The sequence below is a fragment of the Peromyscus californicus genome, unplaced genomic scaffold, assembly GCF_007827085.1.
Source record: "Peromyscus californicus insignis strain IS unplaced genomic scaffold, ASM782708v3 Scaffold_21__1_contigs__length_65335640, whole genome shotgun sequence".
Lineage (NCBI taxonomy): Eukaryota > Metazoa > Chordata > Mammalia > Rodentia > Cricetidae > Peromyscus > Peromyscus californicus.
The window spans coordinates 61,378,334-61,399,774 of NW_026294514.1; the positions used below are offsets into that span (position 1 = coordinate 61,378,334).

General features: G+C 37.1%; 1 protein-coding gene across 8 annotated transcripts in view; it reads left to right on the top strand.

The window, feature by feature from the left end:
- The window catches only part of Usp40 (ubiquitin specific peptidase 40), a 78,067-nt gene that overhangs the window by 12,985 nt on the left and 43,641 nt on the right, over positions 1-21,441 (top strand). For all 8 annotated transcript variants that reach the window (XR_008220949.1, XR_008220950.1, XM_052750484.1 and 5 more), the window contains 5 exons: positions 1,746-1,892; positions 3,630-3,773; positions 10,057-10,185; positions 13,445-13,540; positions 14,600-14,707. Coding sequence is in view for 6 of the 8 variants with exons in the window: in XM_052750484.1 (XP_052606444.1) it covers positions 1,746-1,892; positions 3,630-3,773; positions 10,057-10,185; positions 13,445-13,540; positions 14,600-14,707 (624 nt within the window). In the remaining 2 variants the exon portion in view is untranslated. The remainder of the gene's footprint in view (positions 1-1,745; positions 1,893-3,629; positions 3,774-10,056; positions 10,186-13,444; positions 13,541-14,599; positions 14,708-21,441) is intronic.

Sequence of the window (21,441 nt, forward strand, 5' to 3'; positions counted from 1 at the left end):
GGTGAGTTTAATTTTGCTCTTAGAGGAAGAAAAAAACCTGAAAAGGAAAGACCTGAAAAGCTTTCAATTTCTTAAAGATTACTAAGTTTTTCCCAAGAAAGCTTTCAGTTTTTGAGAGAAAGATTACTAAGTTTTGCCCAAGACTTCTGTTCCCTAAACTTGGCTTCATGGCCAAGGAAACTAATTCTGATGGTATGATGTTTTCATACAGTAACAATGTCAGTGGAGTGAAGAGTTTTATTTCACTCATATCCACCTCAGGGAAAATTCTTTCCTCTGCTGCTCAGGACTGAAATCTAAGCTGTTCACAGGCCAAAAGCTTCCACAGGAATCTTTCTGCCCGTTTTTCTCATCTTTGATATATTTTCTCTGATTCTTCCCCAGGAGTTTGCATTCATAGACCCAGAGTTGGAAAATCAAGGACATAGTTTCCTCTATCCTGTTGCTTATCTTATCCTAAGTTTTTTCTTATACTATATTCCTAGATTCTACCTTATATTTTTTTCCTTCTTGCCCTAAGTTTTTTTCTACACTGTATTCCTACATTCTACCTTATTTTTTTTCATTTTTATAGGTAGAAATAGAGAGAGAAAAGAAAGAAACCTAGATAGAGAGAAATATTCACTGCAGCCTCACTTTCCAACTTCGACAGTCAGCTGCCTTACTTTCACTCCTGACAATAAAATACTATCGCCTTTATTTTTAATTCCTTATCAGGCATGCTCCCTTACACCCATGATGCCCTTTCTCTCCCTTTGCCAAGTCCCCTGTCCCTGTTCCTAGAACCATTTGTGGGAGCCCAGCTGGGAGACTAACTCCCACATTTTATGACAGGGAACTCTTGAGCAGAAAGGGATAAGAGATATTAGATAGAAGGATGGAAGGGAGAAAAACAGATAGAAACACAGGATAGCCTGGGGAGGACCTGGATCATTATCCACCGGCAACTTCTGTCTCTTCTAAAGGGCTATTTATAGGAATGCCAAGGGGTGGAGCAAAGACCCCCCCAGCTCAGCCAGGTGTAGACCCTTCCAATCACTTAGTAACCATACACATGCTAATGCAGCTCTGCTGGGTAAAGCAAGCTCAGATCTCACTAGGAAAACTTAGTGAGTTCCCACTGTAGATTTAGGAGATTTCCTTTTTACAAAGTGCCATCTTTTTAATTTTCATAGAAATACCTGTTTAATCTGTATCAAAATATTTTTTTCTTGTCATTTTCTTGGCATATTTTAAACCAATCTTAGCAAAAGAAAATGAGGAAGTTTACATTAGAAAAATTCAACTCTGCCTAGGGGTTGCTATTATCATTTTAAAGATTAAAGCAACACTAACCAACTGTGTGTATGTGTACGTGGGTGTGTGTGTGTGTGTGTGTGTGTGTGTGTGTGTACATACACGTATGCGTTATGTGTTGTGTGTGTGTAGTACTTAAACTCAGGTATGTATCTTTTTATAATTTATTTCCTGGGGAAACATGAGATTTATTGCATCTACATTTAAACTGATAAACCTTTTTCTTATAAACTATTTTCTTAATGTACTTTAAACGAAATTATAGTTTGACTTAGAAAGAATAATAATTTAGTGATAGGAATTTACAATATATAACCATGGCATATATATCTTCTTATGTGCAAATAGAAGAACATATATATATATTTGATCACTCCCAATATATATTTCAGTTGTAAATTTCTGTGAAATCATTTGTTCTCTCAGTGTAATATTCTTTTATATTTCAGGAAGACTTCTTGGATCTGACAGTAGCAGTCAAAAACGTATCTGGTTTAGAAGATGCACTCTGGAACATGTATGTGGAAGAGGAAGTTTTCGACTGTGATAACCTGTACCACTGTGGAACCTGTGACCGGCTAGTTAAAGCAGCAAAGGTAACCATGCCTTCCTTCCTTCATGCCTATAGACAGGAAGATATGCCAGCTGAAGTCATCTATGTGAAGTCAGGAAGATACACTTAATTGCTTTGAATACTACAGACGGCAACACCTCAGAAGCTGAAAAGTGGCCTCATGTTAGTGTGTTGTGCCAGTTAAGGGAAGAGTTATGTGTCCTACACGAGCTTACTTATTCTCCAGGAGTCTGGCCTATGAATGGCTGTCTTCAGAAGACAGATTTGGAAAACCTTTTTGAGTTTGTTTTTCCCTCCTTTATCTCCTCTAGCAACCAAGTATATTTCTTTTTCAACATACTTGCACAGCTGTATGTGATTTCTGTGTGAAATGGGTTTTTAATGTATTTTACATGGTTAATTTCCAACAAAAGCTAGTGTTAGCAGATCTGCTAAGTATTAGTAATTCTTTAATATTAATATAAAATTATTATTAGAGGTAGAGTGTGTGTGTGTGTGTGTGTGTGTGTGTGTGTGTGTGTGTGTGTGTGTGTGTGATTACAGCATTTTCCATTCCTTTGACTTGGATGTGCCATTTGCTTTACCTCTCTAGCCTTCCTCTCAGCTCTTTCTCTACCTGTGACCAATGTGGCACTTTTTCCTAGCCATATTAGAGTTGAGTTTCTCGTTTATTTTAGGTGTGTCTTTGCAATAAGTTTAGAAGTCTTCCATGTTATAATGATTACTTTTTTTATTTTGTTGTTTTTAAACAGTCTTTCTGTGTAGCCTAGGCTAGCCAGGAACTTGCTATATAGCCCAGGTTATCTCCAGACTCTCATTCCTCCTCCTTCTAAATCCTGGGATTATAAGTATACACTACTATTCCTAGCCTTATTTCACCTTTTTTAACCCATAGGATATATGAAATTGTAACTTTAAGTATGTATTTAGTAATGTTAAACATATATAATTATTGATTTCTGCAGGGAAGCATTTTTCTTCCCTGAGGCCACCATTGCAAGAGCATTGGGGACAGCTGATGACTCTTAAAAAGCAGCTTAATTAGTATTTTGTTTTAAAGTGAGGAATTAAAACAGCAATAAGATGTCTGCTTTTGAACTTAGGAAACAACAGATAGGGTCTGGATAGGTGGCTCATTGGTTAAGAGCACTAGCTACTCTTCCAGAGGACTGGAATAGATTCCCAGCACCCACCACTCTCAGCCATTTGTAGCTTCAGTCCCAGAGAATCAGACAAATCACCCATACACAAAATAAAAATAAATCTTAAAAGAACAAGAGTCTCTTTTCACTGTCTAATGACAACTATAAATCTTCTCTCCAGAAAAAATATATATACATGTACAACTTTGAATCATTCAGAGTTCTACACTGAATAAGATTGTGTGTTTGCTAGGTGAAGCAAAGGAGCAAGGAGCAAGGTGAAAGGCCAAGGGCTAGGCAGGAAATGAATAATGACAGAGAGGGAGCACCCATTTAGGACACACCCATCAAATAGTAATTTCGTTAACAACCCTAAAAGCATAAAACTGGGGCTTGTAAATGTTTTTTCTGTAAGTGTAATTGCACAATACCATCCTTAGTTCCATAAAGTAAATGAATTTATATTGAATTCAGAATCTGCTTGTGTGATTTAAGTTTATATTGAATTCAGTATGCATTTGTATGACTTAAGGACATATTTATGTCATTTTTTACTATTTTACATAGCATTATGTATCCTTTCATTTTTAAAACTTTGTTAATTTTTCTTTTTACAGTCTGCCAAATTGCGTAAGCTGCCTCCTTTTCTTACTATTTCATTACTAAGATTTAATTTCGATTTTGTGAAATGTGAACGCTACAAGGAAACGAGCTGTTATACCTTCCCCCTCCGGATCAATCTCAAGCCTTTTTGTGAACAGGTTTGAACCTTTATTTTTTAATTCTTTCTCCTTCCTTCCTTCCCTAGATTAAAATACTCAGTTTATTATAGGATTTCTCAACCATGGTCCTATCAATATTTTGAGTTAAATAATTCTTTGTCATGGTGACTGCCCCCTGAATCGTATAACGTGTATGCATCCCTACTCAACAGACAAGCCAGAACATCTTCAGACATGGCCAAAAGTTCACGTCTCCTAGGAGGAGAAAGTGGTCCAAATTGGTTTTCTTACACTCTTTTTGAATTCTCCTTTTGTTCTTTTTTCTTTGAAACAGGATCTTTTACAGCCCAGGTTGGCCTTGAACTCAACCTCTATCTACCTTATGGGTTAAGATTACAGCCTGTGGTACCATGCCTGACAGTCCTTTTGAATATCTAAAGTATCTCAGTTTTCTTTGTTAAATTCTTCTTGAAAAATCTTTAAGATGAAAATTTATAAACCAAACTATAAATTACCTGCTTTTAGAAAAATGACCAGTAATTTTGTTACTTTGCTGTTTAGATTTAGTTTAATTTGAGTGTAGTAATGAGTTCATATCTAGAACTTGCACAGGCAAATGGAACTTTCCTAGAGTTTGCAAGGCCAGGGTACAGCTATTATAGGCACTTGCCTGGCAGGGCAAGAACATGGCTTCATCTGCAGTGCCACCAAATGGCAGCAGCAGAACAGTGGAATCCTTAAGACACAGGAAAGAAAATATTTTGAAATCAAATTAATTATTAAATTAGCCTACTTTATAAGGCATTTTAAAATATTTTTTGTCACTCATATATATATACCAAAATCAGAGTGAGGACTCATGTATTTCTTTTTTTTAAATAAACTTTATTATTAAAAAAAAAGTTGCAAATAAAAAAATGTCGTACACTGAAATTAACCAGACCCTAAGTGTTTAGAGCTCAGCGAGCTTCTATACAGATAGCCATTCCGAAGCTGTGGAGCTTCACGTTGATTTTACACTTTCACGATCAAATATATTTTTATGAACCTGCCCACCACCAAAAATTAAAAGACCATGGCAAAATTAGAACTAGAAAAATAATAACCCTTATATCCTCTTTCATAGCTCATAGCCATTGCCTATACTCAGTTCTTCCTCATTCTATTATACTTAGCCTTTCCTCTTCTCGTTCCCACTTGTTATACTGTTCCCACATGTGCATATTATTGACTTGGTATATCCACATATGAGGGATACCATGTGGGATTTTTCATGCAAATTTTGTTATTATATTTTTTAGAGCTGCTTAATATTCATGTATATATATGAATATATACATATATATGGTATGTATATATACACACCTAATTTCCATTATCCACTTGTCTATTGACATCTTGGTTGATTGATTCCAATTCTTTGTTATAGTGAAAAAAGCAGTAATAAACATGGGGTTGCAAATATCTCAATAGTAAATGTTCTAGACAGTTTTTATGTCACCCTTGATACCAGCTAATATCATCTGAGAGGAAGCAAGCTCAACTGAGAAAATACCTCCATAAGATCTGACTGCAGGCAAGCCTGTAGAGCATTTTCTTAATTAGTGATTGATCTGGAAGGACCCAGCCCATTGTGGGTGGTGCCACCCATGGGTGGTGGTCCTGGGTTCTATGTGAAAGCAGGCTGAGTAAGCCATGAGCGAATAAGTAAGCAGTACTCCTCCATGTCTCTGCATCAGCTTCTGCCTCCAGGTTCCCATCAGGTTCAAGTTCCTGCCTTGGCTTCCCTCAGTGGACCATGACTCCAGATATGTAAGCCAAATAAAACACTTTACTCCCCAAGAGGCTTTTGGTTATGGTGTTTCATCAGAACAACAGTAACCCTAAAATGGAAATTGATGCCAAGATTGTAGGGTATTGCTGTGGCAAACCTGACCGTGTTGTTTTGGGGAGGATTGTGGAAGGACTTTGGAACTTGGGCTAAAAAAGCCATTAAGTGTTGAGATCTCTGTGGGTTTTCTGTTGGAGCTCGGAAGATAATACTGAGAACAGTGCAGATGGAGGCCTGGCTTGGGGGACGTTCAGGGGGACGTTTAAAGACTCTATCTTGGCTATTTGCTATTTTGAATTAAGTCTGTGATTGTGGTCAGCTGGGCCTGAAGACTCAGCATGATTAACAAAAGACAAGAACCACTAAAGTGAAACCTTTCCTTTACTGGGACAATTGATGCTAGTCAGCTAGAGCTGAGTAATTAGCAGTGATTAAGAAGAGAGCAGAATCATTGAGGTGAAATCTTCTGGAAGTTGTTTTCTTGGGGTCAACACACAGAAGCTGTGTTCCAGAGGCAGCCAAGGTTGTACCTTGAGCTGGCAGCTGAACTGGTATTGTGTAAGAGTCTCCCAAATGGTACTTGTTTTGAAAGCATGAAAGGGTCATAGAGAACATCTGAGGCTTGGTACTCTGAGAGGTCAAGAGAGGTCACTGGTGAAAGTGCAGCCTCTGGGACTTCAGTAGCAGTTGGAGCCCCAGTTTTGAAAGGGTCATGGGGGGAAGTTAAGGCATAGTGCCATGAAGAGAGCCCATGAGAGGCTATTGGAGAAAGTGCAGCCCAGTTGCAGCATTGTGGAGATGCTAGTACCATGGGAAGATCACCAAAGACAGCCGGAGCCATGGAGTGGAACTGACCTGAGCCTAGAAGACAATCTGTGTGAGCTAAAGAAGGTAGAGCTGGAGAGGTGACCCAAGCCCTTTGGGGGAGCCTAGATCATGAGTGAATCCCAGACATTGAACACTGAGTTATTTATACTGTTCAAGTTGGTTTAGCTTGGTTCAGATTGTGAATATGCCCTGGTTCTTCCCTCTCAAAGTAAGAAAGTGTTTTTTTATTTCTTATTTTACACGAGCCCACAGTTGAGAGACTCTGAACTCTTAAAAATACCTTGGATTTTTAGAGTTTGAATATTTTAAAGAAACTGCAGTTTTAAGTGTTATTTATTAAGCAGTGCTTTTTACCATTCGAGAAAAGCCACGAGGCACAACAAAACCCACTGTAACAGTGTATTAAGGGAAGGGAACAGAAGGGGTGTGCAGAGGCCTATGGAATGATCATCATGCAGGAAGAGAGGGGAGGAATAGGTGGAACCTGCTTTCATAGGTTCCCCCCTTCCACACATGCGCATATGGGCTTACGTAGCTGTGCCATGTATGTGCATAAATTACGTGATCATGCTGGGCACAAATTATGTGATCATGCAGCGCATGAATTACGTAGGACCTAAGGCCCTAGGATGACTAAGCATCTTGCCTGGGTACCAGGGAGCACATGTGCAGTGGTGTAGCTGGGGGAGCGGCTAGGAATTCTAACATTAAGTGTTTGAATTTTTAAAGGTTTTAGGACTTTTAAAAGTTGGAATGTTTTATAGTGTTATGTTTATTAATGTGTGCTCTTGGGGATGAACAAGAAAGAGTATGGCTAAACAGTGTTATATTGGTATGTCAGATTGACAAGGGGTCAATTGTCAACTTGACACAGCTAGTGTCATCTGAGAGAAAGGAACCTCAATTGAGAAAATGCCTCCATAAGATCTTGCTGCAGGCAAGCCTGTAGGGCAGTTTCTTAGTGGTTGATTTGGAAGAACCCAGCCCATTATGGGTTGTTCCACCTGTGGGCTGGTAGTCCTGGGTTCTCTAAGAAAGCAGGCAGAGCAAAACCTAAGCAGCATTCCTCCATGGCCTTTGCATCAGCTCCTGCCTTAGGGTCCCTCCCTGTTTGAGTTCCTGCCCAGGCTTCCCTCAGTGGGCTGTGACTCCAGATAAGTAAGCCAAATAAATTCTTCCTCCCCAAGTTGTTTATGGTGTTTCATCACAGCAGTAGGAACCCTAACTAAGACAGTAAGGTGTGGGGTTCTCTGGGTATATTATATACCCAGGAGTGAAGTAGCTGGGTTGTATGGTAGTTATAGTTTGAATTTTTTGAGAAATCTCCAAACTGATTTCCACAATGGCTGTATTAACTTAAACCTCCAACAATAGTGGCTAAGGGTTCATTTCTCTCCACATCCTCACCTGTATCAGTTTCACATTTGTTGATGAGAGCCATTCTGATTATGGTCAGGTGGAGCATCTCCAAGTATTTGGCTAGGGATTTGAGCACTTTTAAAGTAATTATTGGCCATTTGTGTTTCTTTAGTTATTTTATTTTATTGAAAATTAACTGTCTATTAAATTTGTCTGCCTTTGTGTTGACTGGCAGTTTTATTTCCTTGGCATTTAATGTCTGCATTTCTTGGTAAATTCTGATATCAGCCCCTTGTCTGAAGTGTGGCTGTGAATGCCTTTCTCCTATCCTATGCACTGTCTGTTAATTCTGCTGATTGTTTCTTTGCTGTATAGAATCTTTTATTTTTGTGTAGTCCCATTTTTTGATAATGGGTTAGTTCCTGTGTGTTAGTATTCTATTCAAAAAGTTTTTGCCTTCTCCATTATCTTGAAAGATGTCCCCTTATGTTCTAGAAATTTCAGGGTTGCAGGCTTTAAATTAAGGTCTGTGATACATTTTGAATAGATTTTTGTACAAGGTGAAAGATAAAAATCTAACTTCATCTTCTACAAGTAGAAACCCAGTTCTGTTAGAGCCATTGTTGAATTGACTGCCTTTTATCCAGTGTATGTCAAAAATTAAGTGGGCATAGTTTTGTCATTTATTTCCAGGTTCTGTATTTTTTCCATCATTCTACCTGTTTCTTATTACAGGTAATTGTTTTGTTTACAAACATTCAGCTATTGAATTTCTGTGTTAAAAAATATATATATATATAATTTTTTTTTAACTTCATAGCTGAGCCTCCCTTTATTTTGGGCCTCACTGCTGAGCTCTGTGCTATTTATTTGTTTTGTTACATGAATCCCTGGGATCTAGTAGTGCCTGCTGGCTCTAAGCCTGTTACTGAAACACTCAAAAAATGATTTTCCTAGAGCTACTAATATACTTGTTTTTCCTTTTATAAAAGGCAGTTTGTCACATGATTCTAACATATTTTAATATATCAAAAAGGCACTTATCTAGAAACTCCACATTAATTTTAGTTTTGAATATCTATATTGAGAAAAAATGTCATTTTTTATCTTTCTGTGTCTTGCCTTTTGTCTTAATAAGACATTTTTTAAATGTTGTCCACTTAAAAACTATAGTTAAGGAAATAAATTCTTCCAGTCACTTGTACCTCCCAGGTAACACCCATGTGCACATTTTACATTGCAGATGACACTGAGTTCAAAGCCAGAAGAGACCTCATATCTCATGTCCTGTGGTTCACACTCCTAGAATGAAAAGACTAAGGCTTCATTGCCTCCTTTCCTCCCTTCGCTTGCTCTCTCCCACATCTCTTTTCTTTCTCTGTCTTTTCTTCTTTCTTTTTGTTGTTGTTTTTATAGACAGGGCCTCATGTAGCTCAGGCTAGCATAAAACCTGCTGTGTAGCTAAGGATGGTCTCCCAAGTGCTGGAATTACAGAGGTGTGCCACCATAGCTGGCTTTTCCTTTTCCTTCTGCATCTGGAATTTAAAGTATCTCTTAAATATAATATAATTTTTTCATTGTTACTGTAGGAGTTTACTGTTGAGTTACTTGAGATTGATTGCATAGTATATTATAGAAGAGGTTGATCATAGAGGAACCTGTTCATTCCACTAAACTAACCGCCTCTGAACAAGACCAGGTGATGTTCACAATTGCTGAGTTACTATTCTGTGCAGGGAACTAACATGCCAGGAGAGCCTTGACTTGAAGGTACACAGCATCCTTCTTGGGAAATCAGACAGTTTGGGTAGGAAAAGAGCATATGTCCTAAATAGCATGATGGGCATAATAAAAAGATGACTTTCTTTACTAACAGTCTCTAACACAGACTCATTATCTTAGTTAATGCCAGTAAAAATAACATCTTCAGATGCATGTGTTCAATGTGGTATGATCGACAATAAATCTGTTAAGACTTAAAATTCAGCTGTGCATAGTGGTTCATGCCTATAATCTTAACACATAAGAAGCCAAGGAAGGAAGATCTCCAAGAATTTGAGGCCATCCTCAAAGACAAAAAAAAATTTTAATTTAAGCCCAATTATTTAAATTTATCTTTATTTATCCTTAAATACAGTGATAGCATTCTAATCATTTTGAGACTCAGCAGCAAAGGGGCATTACAGTGAAATATGAATACTACAAGGATGTTTCTTACTATTTTCAGGGGTAGGGGGTTCTCTTCCCTTTGATTATGTATCTCACCTTATTAAACTGTATCAGTGTTTATTTTTCTTCTTTTAGAGTGAACTGGACGACACAGAATATATGTATGACCTCTTCTCCGTCATTATCCACAAAGGTGGCTGCTATGGAGGTCATTACCATGTGTACATTAAAGATGTTGATCATCTAGGAAACTGGCAATGTCAAGTAAGCTAACAAATTTGTTTAGAAATAAGTTTGTAATTTTGTTACATTTCTGTTCCTGTTACAGTATTCTGTTGATCATTTTGCCTTTAGTATATACCCCTCCTTTAGAAAACTTTGATAGTCCTGAAGGTTCATTTTACATGTACAGCTCCTGTGTGCCCTCTACCTAGAATCTCCAGTTGTTTACCTTCGTCATATTTGTGCACATGGCATAGACTCCTACACACTAGTGACCTCACTTTAGTGAACAATTTGGATTAAAATTGAGAGTGTCTGGCCCCTTTGCTTGTAAATGCTTTGTGTTTGCCTACTAAACACAAGGATATTCTCTTCCCTAGCCCTCCATCAAATCCACAGACCTTTAACATTGTCTGTTTCAGCCTTTTTCAGTAGCACAAGGCCTTGCTCTGGACTTGAAAGGTGCACCTGCCTCGGAGCCAGGTCAGCCTGAGGGCACTTGTCTCTGCTTTCCCTGTAGTTTTGCTCAGCTGCTTTCAGGTTGTGTCATTTTTCCAGCTGGCAGCCTGTTAACTCGTAAAACAGTCACATGATATTTTATTTTCAGGTTTAATGATTCTTCTGTCTTCCCCTAGGGTTGTGGGTTCTAGATCTCTTTGAAATTTTGTGTTCATCTCTTCAGCAGTGACTTGCTCTTCTCTAGAAATGTTAGAATCTTCTGCTGTTAGTGTGACTTGAAGGAACAGACTTTGTGTTCTCTTCATTGCCTATCTGGTGGTTTGATTTTGTGTTTTCTGTTAGTCTGTCTATTGACACTGTCTTACTTTGCAGTCTATGGTGTCTTGTAGCTGATACTTATCCTGCCTGTCCCAAGTGTTGGGACTCCAGGCATAGGGGTGGGCTGTCACACCCAGTTGCTTATCTATTAAAGTCCTGTCTCCTCACAAAATCAAGGGGACTCTGAAGAAAGTGGGCACCTATAAGTCTGGCACTTGAAAGGCTGAGGCAAGAGAATCACCATGAGTTTGAGGCCAGTGTGGGCTACAGAGAGTTTCAGGCAATCCTGGTCTACAGAGTAAGACCCTGATTCAATACAAACAAAAGAGAATAAGTAGAATATGGATTTTCTTTTCTTTTTTTTCCTGTGGGTTTTGTTGTTGTTGTTCTTTGTTTTTTGTTTTTCGTTTTTTGGTTTTTTTTTTTTTTTTGAGACAGGGTTTCTCTGTGTAGCCCTAGCTGTCCTGGAACTCACTCTCTAGACCAGGACCAATCTTTTGAGACTGACTCCTCAACAGGTGGGATCTATTACCACATAGCTAGTGTCAGAATTGAGTGGAGATGTAGGACATTCAGTTGGTGCCAAAGAATTGGAGAATTGGTTGTTTCTCCCTGATTTGAGTCAGCCCTAAGCTTCCTTCCCTGAAGCTGTTCTGTATGAGCATTGAAATGGGTACTGTCAGCAAGGCTGGGCTTAATTGCTATCTTGTTGCTGTGCTAAAATGTCTGGCCAAAGGAGGAAGGGTACATCATGGCAGGGAAGTTATGGGGTCAAGAGCTCGAGGATGCAGCTGGTCACAGTACATCTTTGGTCAGGAAGCAGAGGGAAATGAATGCTTGTATTCAGTGTACATTCTCTTTTATACAGTCTGGGATCTCAACCCAGGGAATGGTGCCACCCATAGTGAGTGAGTCATCCCACCTCAGTTAACCCAATCAAGATAATTCCCCACAGGCATGCCCAGAGGCCTACCTCCCAGGTGATTTTAGAGTTTGTCAAGTTGACAGTGAAAATTATTATTTTGTATACTTACTAAAATAATCAACTTAAAAAGAAAAGATGCTTTTGTTTTGTCTGCTTTATCATTTTTAATGAGTTGCCAAAGATGATAGATCTGGTCTGCCATAATCTGTTATTTCTTAACTACTTTTTTCTTAATGTTATCAATTAGCAGTTAGCTAGTTTTAAAATACTTTTTAGGTAGTTTAAAATTCTTTTTCATTGGACTGGAGAAAAGGCTCAGTTTGCTGCTCTGGGAAAGAACCTGGGCTCAGTTCCCAGCACTTGCATGGGAACACACAATCTGTAACTCTCGTTCCAAGGGATATAACACCATCTTCAGGCCTCTGAGGGCACCAACGACACATGAAGTATAAGCACTCATACATAAAATAAATAAATCTTTTTTTAAAAATCAGAAATCTAAGAAAGTTATAATTTACAAAGACAAAAAAAAAGCAAAAAAACTTGTAGAGCCAATGCCTTTGATCCCAGCACTCTGAAGGCAGAAGAAGCAGGTGGATCTCTGAGTTCAAGACCATCTCAAAACAGAAACAAACAAACAAAAATACTTTTGCAAAGTGTTATATGTATTTTTGTTTTTGTTTTTTTTGTTTTCGAGACAAGGTTTCTCTGTGTAACCCTGGCTGTCCTGGAACTAGAGATCCACCTGTCTCTGCTTAGTGCTGGGATTAAAGAAGTATGCCACCACTGCCCAACTATATGTATGTTTTTTAAAGTCAACAAAATTTGCCTAGCAAGGGACATGTACCACAGTGCACAGCCTGGGCTGTTAACTTTTTGAATGATAAGGAAATAGAAGTCAATGTTTAAGTTGAGCCTACAAAAATGGGTAGGATTTCCTTAAACCAAAACAAGAAACTGTAAACATACTAGTGAAGACCAAAAAATATTTTTAAATGAATGGTAATGAACACAAATTTTATGAGACACCACGTTTCTTAGCTGGAAAATGTTGGAACCCACTATGTGTATTGTACTATGTCTTAGTCACTGTTCTATTGCTGTGACGAGACACCATAATAAGGCAAAAGAAAGCATTTAATTGGGGGCTTGCTTATAGTTCAGAGGTTTAGTCCATCATTATGGCAGAGAGCATGGAGACAAAAAGAGAAAGGCACTCTGGGCCTAATATGAACTTTCTGAAACCTCAGAGCCCACCCCCACTTATATACTTCATCCAACAAAACCACACCTACTCCAACAAGGTCATATCTCCTAGTCCTTCTCAAATAGTTCACTCCCTAGTGACTAAGCATTTAAATATATGAGCTGATGGAGGCCATTCTTACACAACCACAAGCTAGAGTCTTTCTTTGTCTCATAGTCCTAATTTGTATATAAAACCAGAGAGACTAAGTAAATTGTGTAAAATTGCCTGATTCTCCAGCTTGTGTATAGCTTATAATGATAGTTTTACCTTTCATCCTCCAGTAGCTTAAATATTTTTATTTGGTTATTTCCTTTAAACTGGCATCTGTGAAACACTATTCTCCTTCTTAGGAAGAGATAAATGATATGGATGTGCATTTGAAAGATCTTCAGAATGAAGAAGAGGCTGATGACCCACTGATGATTCTAAAAACAATCTTATTGCAGGTAAAGTGGGTCTTTGTACATATTTATGTGCAAGTAAGTATTATATATACGTGTGTGTTGTGTTTGTGTATGTGGTGTAATTTATATGAGGATATCTAAATTGAAATACAGTTTCCTTTTAACTTTTTTTTTTTTAAAAAAAAAAAAAAAAAAGGTCTCATTGCTTTGTAGACCAAGCTGGCCTTGACCTCACAGAGATCTGCCTGCCTTTACCTCCCCAGTGCTGGGATTAAAGGTGTGTGCCACCACACCCTGATTCATTTGAATTTAATCATTAGGTATGGTGGCTCTTTCCTTTAATCTCTCATTTTGAGAGGCTGAAGCAGAAGAAACATCTTGAATTTGGGGCCAGCCTGGGCTACAGAATGAGAGCCTGTTTCAAAGAAAAATCTATTTGTCCTGATACTAGAAGCACTTGCAAAAAAGACAAGTACCAGGAATGTGGCCCAGTTGGTAAAATGCTTATCTAGCATATACAAGACCCAGGTTCAGTCTTTAGTACCACATAAAATAGTGTATGAAGTGCCATATAATCCCAGAACTTGGGAGGTAGAAGTAAGAGGGTCAGAAGTTCAAAGTCATTCTCAGTTACATAGCTAGCCTGGGCAACATAAGACCCTATTTCCAAACAAACAAAAGAGCATTTTAACCCACGTCTTTGGAGTCCTTATCTCTAAGCACATCCTATTCTGAAGTATTGGGGGCTAAAGGTACAGCCTATTAGTCTTAGGAAGATATAAAACCTGTGTCAGCAACATCTTCCTTCTTCCTTGTTTGTTCTTCCAAAATCATAAATAATGTTAGGAATGTGGCAAACTGCAGAACTCCCTCTGCATGGTGCTCTTTGAATTTCTGTCTGAGACCCTTAGCAAATGGGTTTTCAAATTGAAGGTCTTCTAAACTGGCACTTAAGGTTACTTTAAAAACATAGAGTCTGATTGATCTTATTATAAGTTTGTGCTCTAGGGAAGATAAGCAGGTGTACTCCTTTTGATCCCTCTGAATTTGTAGTGTCATTATTTCTCATCAGATGTTAACTGACTATATTTCTTTCATAAGGAGGAGACCAATCAAATTCCCGTTGATCAGCTGGGCCAGAAACTCTTGAAAAAGACAGGAATATCTTGGAACAAGAAGTACAGAAAACAGCATGGACCATTGCGAAAGGTAGTGCTGGCGTCAACATAGGCAGTCCTCATCCCAAGAACCATATCATGGTCCTAGCAACATGAGTTCCTATGTAAAAGGAGCGTTAAAACAGATAAAAAGTAATCAGTCTTTTTGTTTAGTGGTTAGAATTCTGCTGGTAGGTTACAGATCACATACATTGTATTTAGGTTATTTAGGAAGACATAAGGAGGAAAAGAAGCTGTTAATCACTAAGAAGTTACTCTAAAGCTCAAGGAGTAGTCAAGCCAGGCATTTGGCTCCTGGGTTTAAATCGGACTCAAGAACTAGTGTTATAAGAAATGCAGCAACTTCACAGAGCACAAAGCATTGACCTGCTCTTCTGAGTGTTAAGTGAGTAATTTGGCCATCAGAAAAGCTCACTTTCCACTGCTTGAATTTGTTTGTAATGATGCTGTTTTAGAGACTCTGTCTATGAGCTCTAATTTCCTGGCATAAAATTGGTTCAAAATGTCCCGTATTATCCTTTTCGTGTCTTTAGAACTTGAAGTTTTGGTTTCTTTTTCACTTCTCATGAATAAGATTTATATCCTTGCTTCTTTCTTCCCATCAGTGTTCATAGGGAGTTATTGAGGTTGTTGTGGAAAGGCTTTTCAAAAAAGCCAACCTTTGCTTTTGATGATGCAATTGAATATATAGCTGTTGATGTTCTCTATTATCTGTTTTCTATTTTATTATTTATGTTCTCACTTTTGTTTCTACTTCAAGAAATTTAATTTAGCATCTTTTTGTAGTTAAGTCTTCTAATATATGCTTATAAAGTTAAGACTTCTTGCTAAGCACTAACTTACCTGTAACTTCTCCTTATCTCTCAGTTTAAAATTGTGTAATTTCCCATGTGTGAAAATGTGGTGCTTAATTTCCAAATATTTGGAGATTTCTAGTAACTTTTAATTTTATCTACAAACCGATTTTTTTTGGTTAATACTATTGTGCTCTAGGAACTTATTAGATGTGACCTCATTTCTTTTGAATTTAGTGAGACTTGTTTCATGACTCAGTTTTTGAGACATTGTTTTCTGCAGTTGGTGATGTCGTGTTTCATGAATATCAATGAGAGGGCTGTAGAGATGGCTCAGCCATTAAAGGCTAGGCTCACAACCAAAGATAAATATCAATGAGATCAATTGCTTAAAAGTGGTCTTTGTTCTCTGCCTTTACTAATTTTTTTCTTTTTGTCCTATGAATTATTAAAAGAGGTATTTTTTCATCTTCCAGTTAAAATTATGGGCTTGTCCCTTCCTTCTTTAGTTATGACTATTCTTTGTATATCTTGAAGCTGTATTACTAAGAATATGAACATTTAATATTGTTACAGCCTCCTGGCATCAAATGTCCTTCTTAATCTCTGCTAATACCTGTCCTATGAGGTATACTTGGTCTGGTATGAATATAGCTACTCAAGATTCTTAGGCATGTCTCAGTTTCTTTTTGCAGGGTGGAATAAGGTTTTTAATTAACTTTTTATGGTTGTTATATTTGTTGTCATACTGCTATTTGAAAAATTACCATGTTATCCTTTTAAGTTTTGAAGGCCTGGAATTATGTCTCCTTTCCATTTATGTATTGATAATGTATACTGTTGAGTTCTTTTTCATTGGTCTTGCTAGAAGTTTACATGCTTTTAAACTTTTTAAGAAAACAGCTTTTTCCTGATTCTCATCACTTCCATTCTATTTGCTGTCAGATGAGAGTTTGTCAACATCTTCCTGTTTTTAGTATTTATTCATTTACATTTAATGTAATAATTGATAGGATTGTCCTTGAATCTTCTAGATCACTAATTTTTCTATTTTTCTTCTATTTTGTTTTTCCATCCTCACTTTTAGTTTATTTTAATTTTTTACCTGTCTGTTTAATTTTAGTGACTGATGTCTAGATTACATTTTACATTGTTATTGCTAATTATCGATGAACAGACTGAATCTGCCCTGTATAAGATGCTAGTAGCACAGTTCCATCCTTTTCTGTTGCTGCTATCCTACGTCTCAACACAGCATGTGATGTCAGTTCTGCTACACAAACTAATTTTACTTTTAATATTTAGGCGACTTTTAAAGAAATTAGGGGGAAAGTTATTTTATATATTCATCTTGTTGTTCAATGCTTTTTCTGTTTGTCCAGGTTTATTTTTAGTATCCTACCCTGCAGCAGTTCTTAAGACTCCAGACTGTGCCGGGCGGTGGTGGCGCATGCCTTTAATCCCAGCACTCGGGAGGCAGAGCCAGGCGGATCTCTGTGAGTTCGAGGCCAGCCTGGTCTCCAAAGCGAGTTCCGGGAAAGGCGCAAAGCTACACAGAGAAACCCTGTCTTGAAAAACCAAAAAAAAAAAAAAAAGACTCCAGACTGTAGTGGGAAACATACTCAGCCTTTGTTTATCAGAAAAATCTCTATTCTGCCTTCAGTTTTTAATGATACTTTTGCTGGATATGGGGGTATGCTTTTTCTTTAGTCTGTAAAAAATGTCATTCCATGTTGTCTTAGTTTTTTTGTTGATTGATGGGGGTCAGCAAATGGAGAGGATGTCCAATACCACACAGAAGAGGGAAATAGAGGTCAGAGAAAAGGGAGTGAGGAGGAGAAATTGACAGTAATGGGGCAGATTTTTTTTTCTCTTCCTTTGCAAGAACTTGAATAGTCTTAGAGGTTGCAACTTGAGCCTTTCCATGCTCAGACTACCTGAAGTTCCCTATTATCTTCCATCGTAGAGAAGATTAGTAAGGTTAAAATAAAGGAGGCTTGGTCATGTGATTACTTCTTTTCCTAACACTCTGGATCTATAGTGAACCACTATTAAAAATACTTTTAAACTTTGTAATTGCCTTTATTTAGGTTGCTTTTTTTATTTTTAAAAATTTTAGATTAGCATACAAAGTAAGAGGTTTCATCTTGGTCTATAACCTGTTTGTCATTTTACTTTATTCTCATTAATTTTCCTCTCACATTACCTTCCCAATTATTCCTTTTCCCCAACATGGTTTGTTGCATTTATCTAAGTTATTCTGATATCAATAAAAACTTGGAAGTCAGATATTGGGGTAAAAAAAAAAATGATCAAAGAGTGGTGGAGTGATAAGCTGACCTTAACTCTCCATACTTACAAATTGAAAAGGCTGAAAATCTCTCTTAGGCCCTTCCTATATGTGCCCCTCTATCTGGGTCCTCCAAAATCTCTATGGCTAATTCTGGTCAGCCAATCACTGAGTCTACCCTCTAATTCAAGATAAACTTTATTGTCAGTCTTGAACTGTCAATGCAAACAAATATCTCACAACATTTCCTCCTTTTTGTCTAAATAAAAAGGAAGGTTTTAACTTTAATATAAGTAAAACTATATACAATAATAATTATTAGATATTGTCTAAATAAAAAGGGAAGATTTTAACTTTAACAAAGTAAAACTATATACAATAAAAACAATTGTCAAGTAAGAATTACATTCACAATGTCCAGTTCATTTATATTTGGCAAATTCAGACAAAATGCTCTGTTATCTTTCCTATCTTAGTGAGTCCAAAGTTTTGTACCTAATTCACTCTTTATCACAACTTCTATTACCAACCTAGAAATATCTTTTTAGACCTTAAAACATTTTCTTAGATAAACAACTTAAGTATTTATGTCTCTCAGCCTTATACATTTTACATCTCTTTTGTGGATTTCTTTTCTGAATTTGATAACAAGGAAAACTGTATCTATAACTATCTAGTCTTCAACTGCATCAGAGACCCAAGAAAGATATAATATTACCTGAGTAAACAGGAAGTACAGAGCGAACAACTTTTAAAAATACAGAAATGACAGAGACATCTAGCTGCCTGGACCGAAGGTTGCTCTGCCACATTGGGCATCCATCCTACAGGCCTAGAATCTCTGACAAACTTTTCTGTGAAGCAGAAATTTTGAAGGACTGTCCTATCTTGTCTTGACAAAGTTTGGTAGCTGCCTTCTTTTGTATCCTGCTTGTCCAATTTGGACTGCGTACTGTCAGCAGTCGAGTCAAGGGCAGTTTCTTGCCCAGTGGATAACTTTGCCACGATGAAAGCAAATTCCATATAGAGGTTCTTCAATGCCCATTATCGTTTTTGAAGTAAATTGGTGTTGCCAGGAGCAGATGTCATGAAAAGCCTTATGTTATTAAAACATCTTAAATGCCATATTCTGTAGCTCTCTAAAGTGTTTAAAAACCATCTATCTAAGAAATATCTCTGTTTGACCTTGAAAACATACCTAACATGACTATACCTAACATGACTATAAGTTTGATTGTTATAGATGACTAACTACTAACCTGTTTTTCTTTATTATCCTAAATAGCTTTCAAGGACTAGAACTTTACATTACATTTTTAAATGAGCCTCATAGGTACAATACTTTAAACAAGAGTAGAAACATATACAGTATGTTGTGACAAAAATAACCTGAAATTTGTATCAATATACAAAAATACCTTAAGAGGAGAAGCATATATACAGTATGTTCTAACAAAAATAACCTTAAATTTGTATCAATATACCAAAATCCATACCAGTGTAAAATATTTGAAATTAATAACTACTTTTTAGTTTAAAAGTAGATTCAATTACCTACCCTTTTATCCTATCATTCCCATATCCCCCTTTTAAAAAAAAATCTTTCCAGAACGAGATCCCTTAACTTAACCTCCTTTACCATAACCAGTAACAACTTGCAAACAACCCCCCTAAGTAATGATAACCATCTGTAACCCACTGACTAATCAAAAACCACACCCTACCTCTTGGGAATATGAGCATCATGTTCTTAAAATTACTTCCTACTATCTGGGGTTATGGCATCTTTAGGAGACCCTGAGAAAAACTGAGATAATGGTTAAGTCCTGGAAGAGCTAGCTGTTGTCCAGTCTAGGTGTGATGGGAAAGTGCAGGGCTTATTTGAAATCCTGGCTGGAGTAGTCTATGAGGCTGGACCATCTTAGCTGACTGTTTGAAGTTGTTCTGAGCAGTTTGTAGTCCAAAGCTGGTTTTTGGGTGGTATTATCAGCTTAATAGCGTTATTGCAGTCCAGGTAGCTTTGTCATTGCAGTGCCTCATCATCTTGGAGACCTTAAAGGTCACTGCCAGGAATGGTCATGGTTCACTGCAGAAAACTTAAACATTTTAAATGTCATATGCAGTAGATCTCCAAGAGGTTAAAGGACCACAATTTGTTAAGTACATCAGGAGTACATAAACTTAGTTCCTAGTTACCTTCTTCAGACTCAAAATCACGTACAGGAAGCTAGATAAAGCCTATTTCTAGATTTAGTACTCTATATGGCCATTAATATAATAACAGAAAGTTTAAATATATATAATAATCTTATAAATTTTAAAATAATATTTATACCTTAATAAAAGTTTTAAAGAGTAAAAATTAAACCAAAGAAAAGTTTTAAAGAGTCAAAATAAAACCAAAGGATTATGAAATTAGTGATAATAGAATAGTCCCTTAAAGAATGCTCAATCATACCACAAAGAAACATGCTCAACTATGTTCATAGCAGCATTATTCGTAATAGCCAGAACCTGGAAACAACCTAGATGCCCGTCAACTGAAGAATGGATTAAGAAAATGTGATACATATACACAATGGATGGAGTACTACTCAGCAGAGAAAAACAATGACAGCATGAAATTTACAGGCAAATGGATGGAACTAGAAAATATCATCCTGAGTGAGGTAACCCAGACTCAGAAGGACAAACAATGGTATATACTCACTCATAAGTGGATACTAGATATAAAGCAAAGGATAATCAGACTGCAACCAACAGATCCAGGGAGGCTACATAGCAGGGGGGACCCTAGGATGATTGTGACTTATAATAAGTTTTGGTTTTACCCAGTCACAGGGCAAGCTTTAATGAAACATTTCACTACTAGGATAAGAATTTGTACCGTATCAAGCTGATGACAGAAAATGCTGGCTGTACTTTCAGGAGGGGAGGCTACAATCTTTTTAGAATATGGATTAATCTATAGAAAAATGTCTGCTGTAAATCAAACAGTGAAGGGGAAGATGAATAGGAAGCTCACTTACACAACTTAAGTAAAACATAGCTCTCTGAACAGATGAAGATACGTTTCTTCTGTATCCCAGAATCTAATCAATATTTATATGTATAATTCAGCTATTATTTGGCTTAAAAGGACTTATTGGGAAATGTTATCATTTATACTATTTTCTACAGAGAGAATATTTTACTGTTTAAAATAACCCTGGACTTTAAATTATAACCTGTTTTTTTTTTTTTTTTTTTTTTTTTTTTGGTTTTTCGAGACAGGGTTTCTCTGTGTAGCTTTGCGCCTTTTCCTGGAACTCACTTGGTAGCCCAGGCTGGCCTCGAACTCACAGAGATCCGCCTGGCTCTGCCTCCCGAGTGCTGGGATTAAAGGCGTGCGCCACCACCGCCCGGCTATAACCTGTTTTTATGTTCAAGCTATCTGTATATTATTTCTCCCGCAGTTGTACATAAAATGTTTTTACATTAAAAAGGACAAATACTATAGAATTGTATTACATGAAATATATAGAATATACAAATTCATAGAGACAGAAAGATTAGACATTATCTCAAGATAGAGAAGAAAGGAATATAGAGCAATGATTTCCTAAGTACAGAATCTCTGTTTTGTGTGATGGAAAAAACCCACAAATGGACAGTAGTATCAGGACATAATGTCATGAATAT